Source organism: Sinocyclocheilus anshuiensis, unplaced genomic scaffold (assembly GCF_001515605.1).
Source record: "Sinocyclocheilus anshuiensis isolate Anshui unplaced genomic scaffold, SAMN03320099.WGS_v1.1 scaffold1357, whole genome shotgun sequence".
Taxonomy (NCBI): domain Eukaryota; kingdom Metazoa; phylum Chordata; class Actinopteri; order Cypriniformes; family Cyprinidae; genus Sinocyclocheilus; species Sinocyclocheilus anshuiensis.
This window is the reverse complement of record NW_015548270.1, coordinates 255,313-269,984: the sequence shown is the minus strand read 5'-3', so window position 1 is coordinate 269,984 and position 14,672 is coordinate 255,313. Positions and strand designations below refer to the sequence as shown.

Genomic DNA, 14,672 nt, shown 5'->3' with positions numbered 1-14,672 from the left:
ATAACTCCTTGGCTTTTTAGCTAAGATTTTCACAGCTTGTTTATAAATAGTATATAATGGTTTTAACGTAGTTACACTTGTATGAGTCCAACTTGTAGCACAGTAAATTAAATGAGGGAGGATCACTGTATGCATAAAGAGTTTAGCAGCAGTCACAGGTAATTGGTGCCTAATATTCCTGAAGATCATCAAGCTTGCTCTAGTAGTACTTTTAGAGGTCTTTTTAATATGTTTTTTAAAATTAATTTAGAATCCATAATCATAACCAAATATTTAAAATGCTCAACAATATTTATTACCTCTCATTTAACTAAATTATATGGACAACGCTCATCAACTTTCTTGATCGAAAAAGACATTCCCACAGTTTTACTCACATTAAGAGTAAGGCAAGAATGACATATGTGAGACTTTGTTCAATGCAGCAGTAAGTTTGATAGCAGCTTGTTCTTTTGTCTTAGCATAAGTATAAACAACTGTATCATCTGCATACATCTGAATCTGGACCACTGGACAAACTGTAGGCAGATCATTAATGTATAAGCTGAACAAAATTGGTCCAAGAATCGACCCCTGTGGGACTCCAATATTACAGTCAAGAAATGGTGAGCATGCATCATTAATTCGTGTACATTATTTTCTTAAATTTAAGTATGACTCCATTAGGTCTGCACAATTAATCGGACTTAATACTATAGAAAAGCAATAAAAGTTTTTCAGTTAGTGTTTTCAGCTTGGTTATTTTAATATAAAAATATGGCATGCAGTTGCTTCAAACAAAGGTGTAAACATCATTCATTTAATCATAAATTCATAATCGCAATTACAATTTCAAAGGAATAATCGACAATTATGATTTTTTGTGTTTTAGCATAAGTATAAACAACTGTATCGTCTGCATACATCTGAACCTGGACCTCTGGACAAACTGTAGGCAGATCATTAATATATAAGCTGAACAAAATTGGTCCAAGAATCGACCCCTGTGGGACTCCAATATTACAGTCAAGAAATGGTGAGCATGCATCATTAATTCGTGTACATTGTTTTCTTAAATTTAAGTATGACTCCATCCATGTTAATGTATTAGTAGAAAAATTAAACCTTGATAATTTAGATAAAAGAACATTATGATTAACGGTATCAAAAGCCTTTTTATAATCAAGGAAGATAGCACCAACAACACCTCCCCTATCAAGACTGGATTTAATTTGTTCAACAAAATAACAGTTTGCTGTCTCCGTAGAGTGATGTACCCTAAATCCAAACTGTATATGATGAAATGGAAAATGACCAAGATTTAAATGCTCTACTAACTGATTGCAAACGACCTTTTCAATTACTTTAGAAACAACTGGTAGAAAACTAATAGGTCTATAGTTAGTTACACTAGCAGGATCACCAGTCTTAAATATAGGTCCTATTACTGCTGACTTCCAGGCACTTGGAAAATGACATTGTTTTATTGACAAATTAACCAGATGAGTTATAGGTCTCAATCAAAAACATCTTTGGCCCTAGAACTCTTAAGCTGGCTTAACATTTTTATTATATAGGATTCAGATACTTCAGAAATATTAAAAACAGTAAGATCATGATTTGGTAACATAATATCCTTACTTCTCACACTAAAACCTTGTGTTAAATCTTGAACTGAGTCTATAAAAAAAATGATTAAATACACTAGCAATTTGATGCTTATCTTGAATTAAACTTCCATGAACCTGTAATTCAATACCTTTATAATTTTTATTATTTGTCTTTCGTACTCTATTGATATTCTCCCACACTTCTCTACTATTCCCCTTTGCATCATTTATAAGATCAATAAAAAAATGTTGCTTTCGCTTTTCTCAATTCCTTTACAACTTTATTACGTAAGTGCTGAAATGTCCTTCTATCATGAGCTAACCCTGATTTAAGCGCTATTTTTAGAGCTTGGTCCCTCTGTCTCATTAACTTCCATAATTGTTAATTTAGCCAAGGCAAATTCTGCTTCTTTCTAGAAAAAGTGACATTTTTACTAAATTCACCCTTAATCTTATTAATTGTTACCATTAAACATTCATAGGCAGCTTCTGAATTATCTGTAGACAGAATCTCATTCCAATCTAGTTTTTTAAGTTCCTCTTCAAATTTGTTTTTAAGTCTTTATGGTATAATATTTAGCACATTTTCTTTTTCTTGTTGATATAAAAACCTATGTTTTGTTAATTTTCTTACCACTAATATAAGATTATGATCTGATAACCCTGTTAATACATTTATTGACTTAGTTATTCTTTCTGGTTTGTTGCTAAATATTAAATCAATTTGAGTTTCAGATGATGAGGTGATTCTAGTAGGGCCCTGGATTAACTGTACGAGGTCAAAATGACTTGAATCTTATTTCATGGTAACTATATTTACATTTATGCATTTAGCAGATGCTTTTATTTAAAGCAACTTAAAATAAACTACTACATAAACGCTGCTACTACTACTGATAATAATATACAATGCCAAGTTTATTAGAAAGCTAGATTTTTCTTTTTCAGAGAAAAGAAAGAGGAGGACATGTGTGTGTGTGTGTGTGTGTGTGTGTGACTGTGTGTGACTGTGTGACTGTGTGTGTGTGTGTGTGTGTGTGTGTTTTAACACATATCATTGATATACCGCAATAGTTTTGTTAATATTTAGAATTAGGTTATCTTTTTTTAATTTCTGTCTTAATTTTAAAGTTTTAGTAATTTTATTGACATTTTATTAATTTTTTGTGTCGACATAGTTTTTATTATTTCATTTTTTTGTAGTTTTAGTTATTTTTGTACTTCAAATTAAACTAAATGAAAATGAGAAAAGTAAAAAAGAAAAGAAAAGAAAATTAAAAATGAGAAATTAACACTTTTATTCATCAAGGATGCATTAAATTGATCAAAAGTGACAGTGAAGACGTTTATAATGTTCCAAAAGATTTCTATTTCAAATAAGTGCTGTTCTTTTGAACTTTCTGTTCATCTGTGAATCCTGAAAAATAAAATGTATCACAGTTTCCACAAAAATATTGTGCAGCACAACTGTTTTCAACATTGATAATAATCAGAAATGTTTCTCGAGCAGCAAATCAGCATATTAGAATGATTTCTGAAGATCATGTGACACTGAAGACTGGAGTAATGATGCTGAAAATACAGCTGCGCATCACAGAAATACATTACAGTTATTCACATAGAAAACAGCTGTTTTACATTATAATAATATTAGGGATACACAGAAATAAATTCTCGGCCGAAGCCGAATACCGAACACGGTTTTTCAAGTTTTTTCCCCATATATTTTGACAATACAACACAACGTCATACAGCAGAATCTTCATCTTAATCTCGGTAATGTTATCTGACACTTTTCATTGCTAAATAAATTCTAAATATGCTGAATATGCTATTGTTTTACAATGACATTGACACTGACATTGAAAGCTCACTTGCTTTTGCACAACTAACCTCCACACCAATAGGTGTCAGTATATAAGTCCAAGGCCACTGGCCATTGGTTGTTCAGGTAGGTAAATTAGAGCTAGTGAAACTAAATAATTTAAGGATGCACCGAAATGAAAATTCTTGGCCGAAGCCGAAACTGAACAAAATGAAACACTGGGCCAAATGCTGAAGGCCGAATACCGAACACGGTTTTTCAATTTTTTCCCCCATGTATTTTTGACAATTTTTTTTCACCATTGCATAAATTAAATAGCCAAAATGTGCTTTTACCTTTTTGTCTTGTTTTTTAAAGATAAAATCAATTACAAAACAACAATTTAAAAATATTTAACACTAAACATTTTTTTACATTTTAGCAGACATTACACCAACAAAGCACAATTTAACTTAAAATTAATAAGTTAGTAAAATAATATTTTTTGGTGATCAGACCCCTTTCTTGAATCAGGCATGTATTTTTTACTGTAAAATTAAAAGCAGCCTTGCTGAGCAAAAGAACCTTCTTTTAAAACATTAGAAAATATTACAGATCCCAATTTGAACACTATGTGTGAATGTTATAATAAATGTATTAACAGAGCTGTTGTAATTATTATAATAATTATTGTCTTACTTTTTATTTTATTTTACAGAACAACAGTAAAATTACAATACTAACATTTATGAATGTTGGAGTTCTTGCTTTTTCTCATCTATTATTTTAGCGGAAACGCGCAAGAAGACCTCTTCGCTTCTTTTTGTTGACAACAGATTTATAAAATGAGTCTCATTACGAATATGTCGCACGTATCGCATTGTCACATGCCTTGTAAAAATTCATAAACATGTGACTGAGCAACTGACGAGTAACACTGTTTCAGAACAGATTTTCCTCGCGCTTTGGACTTTGAACCCTGGTTAACAAGCAGATAGCACTGACTCAGAATACATGCAATGCATGTGTGTATTAAATAACCTTTGTAACATCAAAAATGATTAATCTATATTTAATGTATACAGTGAAGACTATGCAGTTATTTTACATTTGATTATTACATTTCTGTAGCGTACCTGAAAATTTATTTTAGACTGAGCTGAAAAACCTGAAAAGCACTGTTTATTGAACTTGTGTCTTTGTTTTATTGTATTTATTTTCTGCTATTGCTTGTAATTTGGTTATCTGTAGAAAAGATTTTCAGCACTGAGCCCACAGTAGCAGCCAGAATTGTTTTTCCAATTGTTTATTTTATTATTTAAAAATTAAAAAAAAATGTGTAGGCCTATTTTTTTGTTGTGAATGTTCCAATTGAGGTACAGGATGTGAAAATTTCAGATAAATGTTAATTTTATATATTTTCATTGCATTTGTGAGTTAATAAAAATGTAGATGGTTGTTTAAAATAGGTATATAATATCATAATATCGATATATCAATCGATATACTCCTGTATCGAATCGAATCGTAATCGTATCGTAGAATTTTTGGAGGTATCGGCAAATATCGTATCGCTGGGTATGAGAATCGATATTGTATCGTATCGTGACGAACCATCCGATTTACACCCCTATTATAAAGAGTGCGTGCCCCTCACTTTACACTGGTTGCTATTTGATAGCGCCACGTCATTGTTCGGTACAATTTATTCGGTCTTTTCGCTTATTAATTTCGGTTGCCGAACATTCGGTGCATCCCTAAATAATATTTCACATTTTTTACAGTATTTTTGTTCCAATAAATGCAGCTTTGATGAGCAGAAGAGACTCTTTCAGAAACATTCAACCGACCAGTGTTTGGTGTGCAGACAGAAGCAGTGTTTGTACCTTAGTGAAGGTCAGGCAGTCTTTGTCCTGGTCTTTGTCTTTGACCTCGAAGTCGTAGAGTGCTTTCCCCTGCGGCGGCGTCTGGGACAGCGGTCGAATGCACTGGATGTAACTCGCCGGAAGGAATCCGTGGCTGCCGTTCAGCTCGCCGTGGAACCAGTTCTCATCCACTTTCCGCCGCAGGATGATGATATCGCCTTTGCTGAACTTCAGGTCGCCCGCTTCTTTGCCCTCGTAGCTGTAAAGCGCTTTTCCACACGGCAGCTGTGGAACGTTCTGGAAGACGAAAAGACAAAAACAAGAAACTGAGATCAGAAACAGAAACACGGATCAGACGCTTCAGTGACTCACGCTGAATCCAACAGTCCGGAAATCTTAATTATGACATGATGTGTGAATAAAAATGATGAAAAGGACACATGAGTATTTCTTTTTTTATCCTTTGACAAGCACAAGAAGCTTTTAGCACTAGTGCACGGTAATTATCGTTAACTAAAACCATAAAAAATAAATTCTCATTAATTGAAATGCAATATTATGAACTTAAGGTTATTTTATTTCAGCTTGTTGTTAAGGCAGCATTTCTTATTTTCATTCAGTTTAGTTTATAACTGTTGTTTCAAGTATATAACTAAAACTTAATAAACTAAAACTAAAACAATAAATGCTACATTCACAAGAAACACACAACAAAATGACAAAAACTTTTAAATTAGTGCTGGGCAACGATTAATCACGATTAATCGCTTCCAACATAAAAGTTTTTGTTTACATTATATATGCGTGTGTGTACTGTACTGTGTATATTTATTATGTATATATAAATACACACACATACAGTATATATTTTGAAAATATTTACATGTATATATTTATATTCATATAATTTATATTATAATAATATATTTAATATATAAACATATTATATTTTTCTTAAATATATACATGCATATTTTGGATGCAATTAATCGCGATTAATCGTTGCCCAGCACTAATTAAAATATAAAGAAAAATATTTTAAAAAGATATAAAAATATAAATACACAAAATATGTAAATAAAAACAACTCATTCAAAAAATAAGCAAAAACTATAATATATCAAAAACTAAAACAAACACTATTTTTTTTAGAAATAAAAAAATTGTTAATGACAAAAACACACAACAAAATGACTAAAACTTTAAAATATAAAAATAAATATGAACAAAACTCAAATTGAATTCAGTTGGACACACTTTCCTGTTTATCACAACAAATGGCCAAGCAAAGTGCACGACACTGACAAGGTACGCGATACAGTACGAGACCAAACACGATTTCAGCACGTCTCCACACAGTAAACAAAACAAGCGTTTCCTAGCAACTGCGCTAAACACTGAGACAAGAAATAAATACACTTACAAGCTGCTTTTAACTTCTGCTGATTGACTGCTTATCACAAAGAGTATTTCTTTACACTGTTTTGCTGGCGTTTAATCACACTTTCCTGTTTATCACAACAAATGGCCAAGCAAAGTGATTTTACCACAGTTAATTGGGTTTGAGGCACTGCGCTTCACATCATGCCTAAAAACAGCCCTTGGCCCCTTCCCCTGGTAAAATCACTGTAAAACCCCGCTTTAGGTGGCTTATTGCTTTAATGCAAAAATCTTGATGAATAATGTAGATTGTAAACACACACGAGTCAAACACCAACTGTAAGTACTGAGTTAATGATGGTTTTACATCAATTATGCATGAACACTCATGTTAAAAACATAAACACATATTTTAATTACGGATGTTGACACACTCATTCATCAGGGTTTTAGGTTTTTATAACAGTTCAATAAACAAGAAGTTAATTTCAAATAACTTCCATTTTAGCCACAATATTTCCAGTTACTTTGTCTGTTTGTGCTCTGTCAACCAAACCAAATCAGAGGTTTTGAACGAATCATTTGAATGAAATGATTCAACGGCTCACTCATAAAAACAATCATTTGATACAGTTCAGTGAACGATTCAATGACTCAATCATAAAAACCAATCGCTTTATTCATTTCTGAATAAATTATTCGTTTTAAATTAATCGTTTAAGGTGAATGATTCAATGACTCACTCACAGAAAACAGTCACTTTATTTGTTCTTAAATGAATCAGCATTTTAAACGAATCAGTTCAGTGAATGATTCAATGACTCACTCACAGAAAACAGTCACTTTATTTGTTCTTAAATGAATCAGCATTTTAAACGAATCAGTTCAGTGAATGATTCAATGACTCACTCATAAAAAAGTCACTTGATTTGTTCTTTAATGAAAAAAATGCTTTAAACGAAACAGTTCAGTGAATGATTCAATGACTCACTCATAAAAAACAGTCACTTTATTTGTTCTTAAATGAATCAGCATTTTAAACGAATCAGTTCAGTGAATGATTCAATGACTCACTCATAAAAAACAGTCACTTGATTTGTTCTAATAAAAAAAACGCTTTAAACTAATCAGTTCAGTGAATGATTCAGTGACTCATAAAAAACAGTCACTTGATTTGTTCCTTAATGAAAAAAACGCTTTAAACGAATCAGTTTAGTGAATGATTCAATGACTCACTCATAAAAAACAGTCACTTGATTTGTTCCTTAATGAAAAAAACGCTTTAAACGAATCAGTTCAGTGAATGATTCAGTGACTCACTCATAAAAAACAGTCACTTGATTTGTTCTAATGAAAAAAACGCTTTAAACGAATCAGTTCAGTGAATGATTCAATGACTCACTCATAAAAAAAGTCACTTGATTTGTTCCTTAATGAAAAAAATGCTTTAAACAAATCAGTTTAGTGAATGATTCAATTACTCACTCATAAAAAACAGTCACTTGATTTGTTCTTAAATGAATCAGTATTTTAAACGAATAAGTTCAGCGAATGATTCAATGACTCACTCATAAAAAACAGTCACTTGATTTGTTCCTTAATGAAAAAAATGCTTTAAACAAATCAGTTTAGTGAATGATTCAATGACTCACTCATAAAAAACAGTCACTTGATTTGTTCTTAAATGAAAAAAAAACGCTTTAAACAAATCAGTTCAATAAACGATTCAATGACTCACTCATAAAAAACAGTCACTTGATACATTTCTGAATAAATCACTGGGTTTGAACAAATCGTTTGAATGAACGATTCAATGATTCACTCATACAGTCAGTCACTTGTCAATGTTGTTACTTATAATATTATAATATATTATATCAATTTTATAAATAATTATATGTTTTAAATAATTAATTTAATATTTGAATAATTCATATTTAAATATATCTTTTAGACAGATTAATACAGCTCTTTCTAAATAACTGATATGACTGTAATTTCATTGTTCATGTCTTCATGTTTTACCGTCTGACTGCACCTGTAAAGAACAATTACAGTCCTCTAAACTACTCGTGTTTAATGAATTCACGTATGTAATTATGAGCTCTTGATATGGAAAAATATGAAGCCGTGTGATAATCAGTGTAATATTTATATGAAATATGATTCATGTTCAGTCAGGCGAGTAGCTGTGGAAACAAGTGATTAGACGCGATTATGACTCTGAAGAAACTATATTAAACAGAATTATATTCTGTTCTAGTGATGGTTAGTCCTCTGGTCAGGAAACTAGTTAGTAGTTAGATGAGTGGAGTACACATTAATAATGAGGAATGTTTAATCAAGCACAGAAAATGAAGGCAGAAAGAGATCATCTGTTCAAAATAACAAACGACTCAGTTAAAGAAAAAGTGATTCAAATGTTCAGATCAGAAGAAAAACGCACTGGCATGAGATGATCTTCATACAAAACATGTTTTATCTTCACTTGTACAGTCATTTATTACTCATATATGGGACTAATTAAATAATGAGACGTGGATTGACTGTTTTATTGCATTATGAATAATATTAGTTTAATAAGCACCGGAGCACTCACAGTCATCGCTGTAAACAAAGACACAATTACATCTGAATTAAAGCTCTGAATGAACATCAAGCGACTCTCGACTGAAACACGAGACCACGTTCAGACAGTTTTTAATGAAATCTGACTCTCGGAGGGCTTTTTCTTTCCTCAAGCGGCCCGGAACGCCGCATCCAGACGGGATTAACCACACATGAGCTTCCCAAAGAAATAAAGACAGCTTATTCCATTCAACAGAATCAATTTACAAGCTTATTTGAGCTCCGCAGCATCACTGAAAGCGTTTTAACAGCAACGCGGCTTCATGACCGTGACTTGCTGTGACTTAAAGCGCAGTTAATGCATTATTACATGTCAGAGAAACTCCTCATAATCACCGAGATTCTGTTTATACTGTACGCACTGGACTGACATGGGCTCAGTTCCCATTGAATGCATGAGAATATATCAGCTTCAGACGCTTCGGATAAAACTGAACACAATGCATCTTCAATAAAAGTCAAAAATATATAACTTGACACTCAAATTACTGTCTTTTTTCATTATTAAATAATTATTAAATAATGCATTCATATGCTTCGCATATATAACAGCGAAGGATATTTTCAAGGCAAACTCGGTTCTGAAGATCATGTGACACTGAAGACTGGAGTAATGATGCTGAAAATACAGCTGCGCATCACAGGAATACATTACAGTTTAACACATATTCACATAAAAACAGCTGTTTTACATTATAATAATATTTCAAATTTTTTACAGTATTTTTGATCAAATAAATGCAGCCTTGCTGAGCAGAAGAGACTTCTTTAAAACACATAAAAAAAACTTTTAATTGGTAGTGAATATAATTTTCTGGTTTTAAATGCATGTAATAGATCTTATTGTAAACATATTCATCCGTGCAAATGTTTTATTTTTTGTAGTGTTTAATCAGAATGTCATAACTGGAACTTCCAATCATGTATTACACTTAAACTCCGCCCCTGCAGCTCACGCTCATTTGCATACACTTATGAGAGCCACACCCACAACCTCAACATCCAATCAACAAGTGATGCACCCGCCTACATGTTTTCGTTCCGATAATCAGTTACACTCATAACAATCCAGAAAGAAAGAATTAGTCTCTACAGCTGACAGCTCCACAAAACACACCCGTCATCAGAACACACTCACTACCCATAATGCACGTCTGTCTCTATATGACGTCACATCAGTGTGTCTTAAAAGACCATACACAGATGCATTATGATATCATGTTGCTGTGATGTGATGCACAGCTTATTGTAACTCAAACAAACTAAACTATAACCCAGATATGTTCTGTGTAATTTCACTGGTTTGTCTTTCTCAGTGTCTGTGTTTATGGTATAAAACCATGATGTGACATTTCTGGAGTTTGTCAATTACATAAAGCTTGAATGCAATGTCAATCACTTTGGATAAACGCATCTAGCAAATGCACTAATATCATACATTTTATTTAGAGTATATAAGATACTACCAGTCAAATGTTTGGAATAATTAAGATTTTTTAATGTTTCTGAAAGAAGTCTCTTCTGCTCGGCAAGGCTGCATTTATTTGATAAAAAATACAGTAAAACAGTGAAATATTATTACAATTTAAAACAGCTGTTTTCTATGTGAATATCTGTTAAACTGTCATTTATTCCAGTGTGCAAAGCTGTATTTTCAGCATCATATAACTTGATTTTCTCAAGTACAAATACAATGCAATAAATAAGCACATTACACATCATAGAAAACATTGCATAACACCACATTAAAAAAAGCATACATCAAATTAATCAGAATAAGTTATTTTAGAAAGTTTTTAAATATGAAATATATTATAAGAATTACATAAAGTAAATAAAAATGTATTTTTATTTGTATGTAAAATTATATTTTTTATATAAGTGGAATTTAAACATTTTATTATATTATAAACATAATTATTATATATACAGTATCTCACAGAAGTGAGTACACCCCTCACATTTTTGTAAATATTTTATTATATCTTTTCATGTGACAACACTGAAGAAATGACACTTTGCTACGATGTAAAGTAGTGAGTGTACAGCTTGTATAACAGTGTAAATTTGCTGTCCCCTCAAAATAACTCAACACACAGCCATTAATGTCTAAACCGCTGGCCACAAAAGTGAGTAAATATATAAAATAGATTTATTCATTTGTCAGATGCTTTTATCAAAAGTGATTTACATTGCATTTAAGCTATACATTTGATCAGTTCATGCATTCCCTGGAATTGAACCCATGACCTTGGCGTTGCAAGCGCCATGATATTATATGTATTCAAAGCTCACTTTATATATATATACACACACACATATATGACATTGATTGCATAAGTATAAACAGAAATGATTGTACTAGAAACCCACAGTATTTATTTAGAGTCGACCTGCCAGTTTCCACACGCCTACAGCACTTCAGACACGCGTGTTGAAGTCGTGCGAGTGCACATGTGTGTGTTGGGATGCACAAGCATGTTTATTTGAGCGTGTCAGTATTCTGACACATACATACAGCACAAGCTACACTGCTGCAGCTCTGAGAACAGATCCGTGTGTTAGGATGAGCGTCTGACGTGGGCGACTGAGAGAGAGTGAGTGTGTGTGTGTGTGTGTGTGTGTGTGTGTGTTTGTGTGTTCAGATGAAGAGAATCCTTCAGAGATGCATGAATCGAGTGTTGGAGTCGTTTGCTGCAGCTCTATTTCTCTCTGTTGGACTCCTGCCTGAAAACAACCTACACAAACACACACACACGCACACGCACACATTATTTTATCATTATAAATGTGGGTTTGAAAGGATCTTTTCTGATGTAATTTTGTGATTTCAGCAAAAAAGAATCATGGTAATTAAGTCAAATAGTGTTAATTTTTAATTATTTCACCATTTTTGTCTTGTCCCCCGACGCAGAAGTTTACTTCTAAACTGCCCATTTACTATGAAATATTCCAGGTGTTTCTTCATATTTTTTCTTTCTCTAATTGAAAAATGGAAAAAAATTTAAAATAATAAAATAATAAATGTAATATGAAAAATAAAATATACAATTAAAAATGTAAATAAAATATAAATATAAATATAAAAATATAATTATATAATTGTAATTTAAAATATAAAATAGAGTAAAATAAAATAATGTAATAATAAATGTGTAATATTAAAAATAAGATATAAAAATGATATTAATAAAAAAAAATACACAATATAGAAAAACTACTCTATATTGAGTGATATATGGAATCACAATCACAAGACTCGACATGTCAATCAAACTGACAGCTGCATTAGCATGTTCTGAAGTGTGTTCAGACCACATACACACACGTCATCTTCACACGGTCACATGATCACGACTGCATCAGCCAACATCTCGTCCTCATGATAAACACGCTGCAGCTCACAGCTGCAAAACATCAGCGCTCTGGAACGCTCTGCTCATAAATAAGACATTTACAAAACACATAACCTCTCTCTCTCACACACACACACACACACACACACACAATATACAAAATATAAATATTAAACTATGAGAATTATAATAAATAACAAAAATAAAATATACAATAAATAAAAATACAATCCAATAATAAATAAAAATGTATTAATTAAAATAAAAATGAATATATATAAAATACAAATGTGTAGTATTAAAAATAAAATATAAAAAATTAAAACAAGTGCTATCTAAAATATAAAAATAAGACAAAATGCACCACGCAGCTCAACAGTAAACGCTTGCCTCATTAACACTGAGCAGATCTCAGCGGTGTTTGCATGGATTTATGGGGCCCCGTGGACGCGAGCCGCACGTCGTCCTCCATCACGCGCAGCGCTGCACTTCATTAAACGCGCATTCTTCTTCTGTGAGCTCAGACGCGTGCGCTGAACGCTGGGGACGCGTGTGACTGCGCCTGAGGAGATATTTACTGCTGCTGCACCACAGAAATGCGCATTAAAAACATCAGCGATGATGAGAGCCGCGACAGCAGAGTGCAATTATCAGACGCGCCGCAGCCGCAGGCGTCAGACGCGGTACAGTATGAGGGTCAAACACACACCACTGTAATGAGATGAGAACAAACAGCGGCTGAGGGAGCGCTAGATCACACCGACCGGACCTTTGTACAGGAATAAAAATCATTTAGAAACACTAAACTGAAAGCGTCTGCTCTGCTCCACACAGCCATGGGTTGCCAGGTCTGAGTGACAAAACTAGCCCAAAGTAGCGCAATGACCATATCCCAAATATCAAAACTCAAAATGTCATTTCCATATCTAAAACACATATTTTACAGTCAGTGTTATGCACATTGATCATAAACACAGCTCGAAGGCTTCCTGCCCTCCTTTACAAATCTTAACATTGAGTGCCGTTTTATCGTAGGTAAAATGCAAAATGCTTGCAACCTTTAGCCAAAAAAGTGTAACGGCTAATGCTAATGCTTCCACTGTGTGGGAAAGGAGACCAGATGCTGTTTTGTTTGAATGGATGTCAATGGAGGAGAGGCTTCACTACACTGAATAAACAGCTTTTCAGAGTAAACAGCGTATCATTTAATGAGTCGTCAGCCTATCGGATAATCCCCAACATGTTTTACACTAAACAATACTTTTGGATTGAACTATTTTTAGAGTTTACACCGAAAAAAATGCCGTTTTATAAGAGAAGTCACTGACTTTTTGCGACAGGTGGGATACAGCTTACGGCATTCTCATTAATTCCTATGGGATCCGTAAACAACGACTGAGTGTCGCACAACTCCGACTGAAATTCAATGACGTCAAAGCTGTAATGTGATTGGTTATTAATGCACACGTGATCCAAGATGACCGTTAAGCTTTCTCCAATAGTAAGTAATACAGACCCTCGTATCTCCCAATAATAAGACAGTAGCTGTGTCTCATTTCGAAGGCTGCGCCCTCCGGAGGTCGCATTCGAAGGCTGCATACGTCATTGAGGTTGTCTCGTTTCAGAAAAGCAAGTAGAACATTTCGAATGCGACCTCCTTTTACAGGAATTCGGATGGTGCATGAGGTGTATCCTTCGCTGCTACAGATAACCCACAATTCTTTGCGTCGCTGTAAACAACCGTCGTTTAGAGGATGCGACCTCCAGAGGACGCAGCCTTCGAAATGGGACACAGCTAATCTCTGCTTGCGTTGCCATTGCTAAGCAACCGTGGCCCGTGCTCTCCATGACGACACGGAAGTTTTAGCAAAGGACAAATGGATTTTCAGCACTGAAAATCGCTTGCAGTAGCTCTGCTACTAAGTTTATACTAAATTTATTTAAAAATGGCTATCCCTGTAGCAGGGTTCCTCAATAGGCAGCCCATGGGCCACATCCGGCCCATGAGAGAAAAAAGTTTGGCCCGTGCTAATTTCAAATAATGTGGCAT

The 14,672-nt window shown here is 33.4% G+C and overlaps 1 protein-coding gene across 1 annotated transcript in view; it reads right to left on the bottom strand.

The window, feature by feature from the left end:
- Positions 1–14,672, bottom strand: part of LOC107655731 (SH3 domain-containing RING finger protein 3) — a 135,492-nt gene that overhangs the window by 41,911 nt on the left and 78,909 nt on the right. Inside the window, exon 2 of the mRNA XM_016443302.1 lies at positions 5,280–5,555. Within this exon, the coding sequence (XP_016298788.1) occupies positions 5,280–5,555 (276 nt within the window). The remainder of the gene's footprint in view (positions 1–5,279; positions 5,556–14,672) is intronic.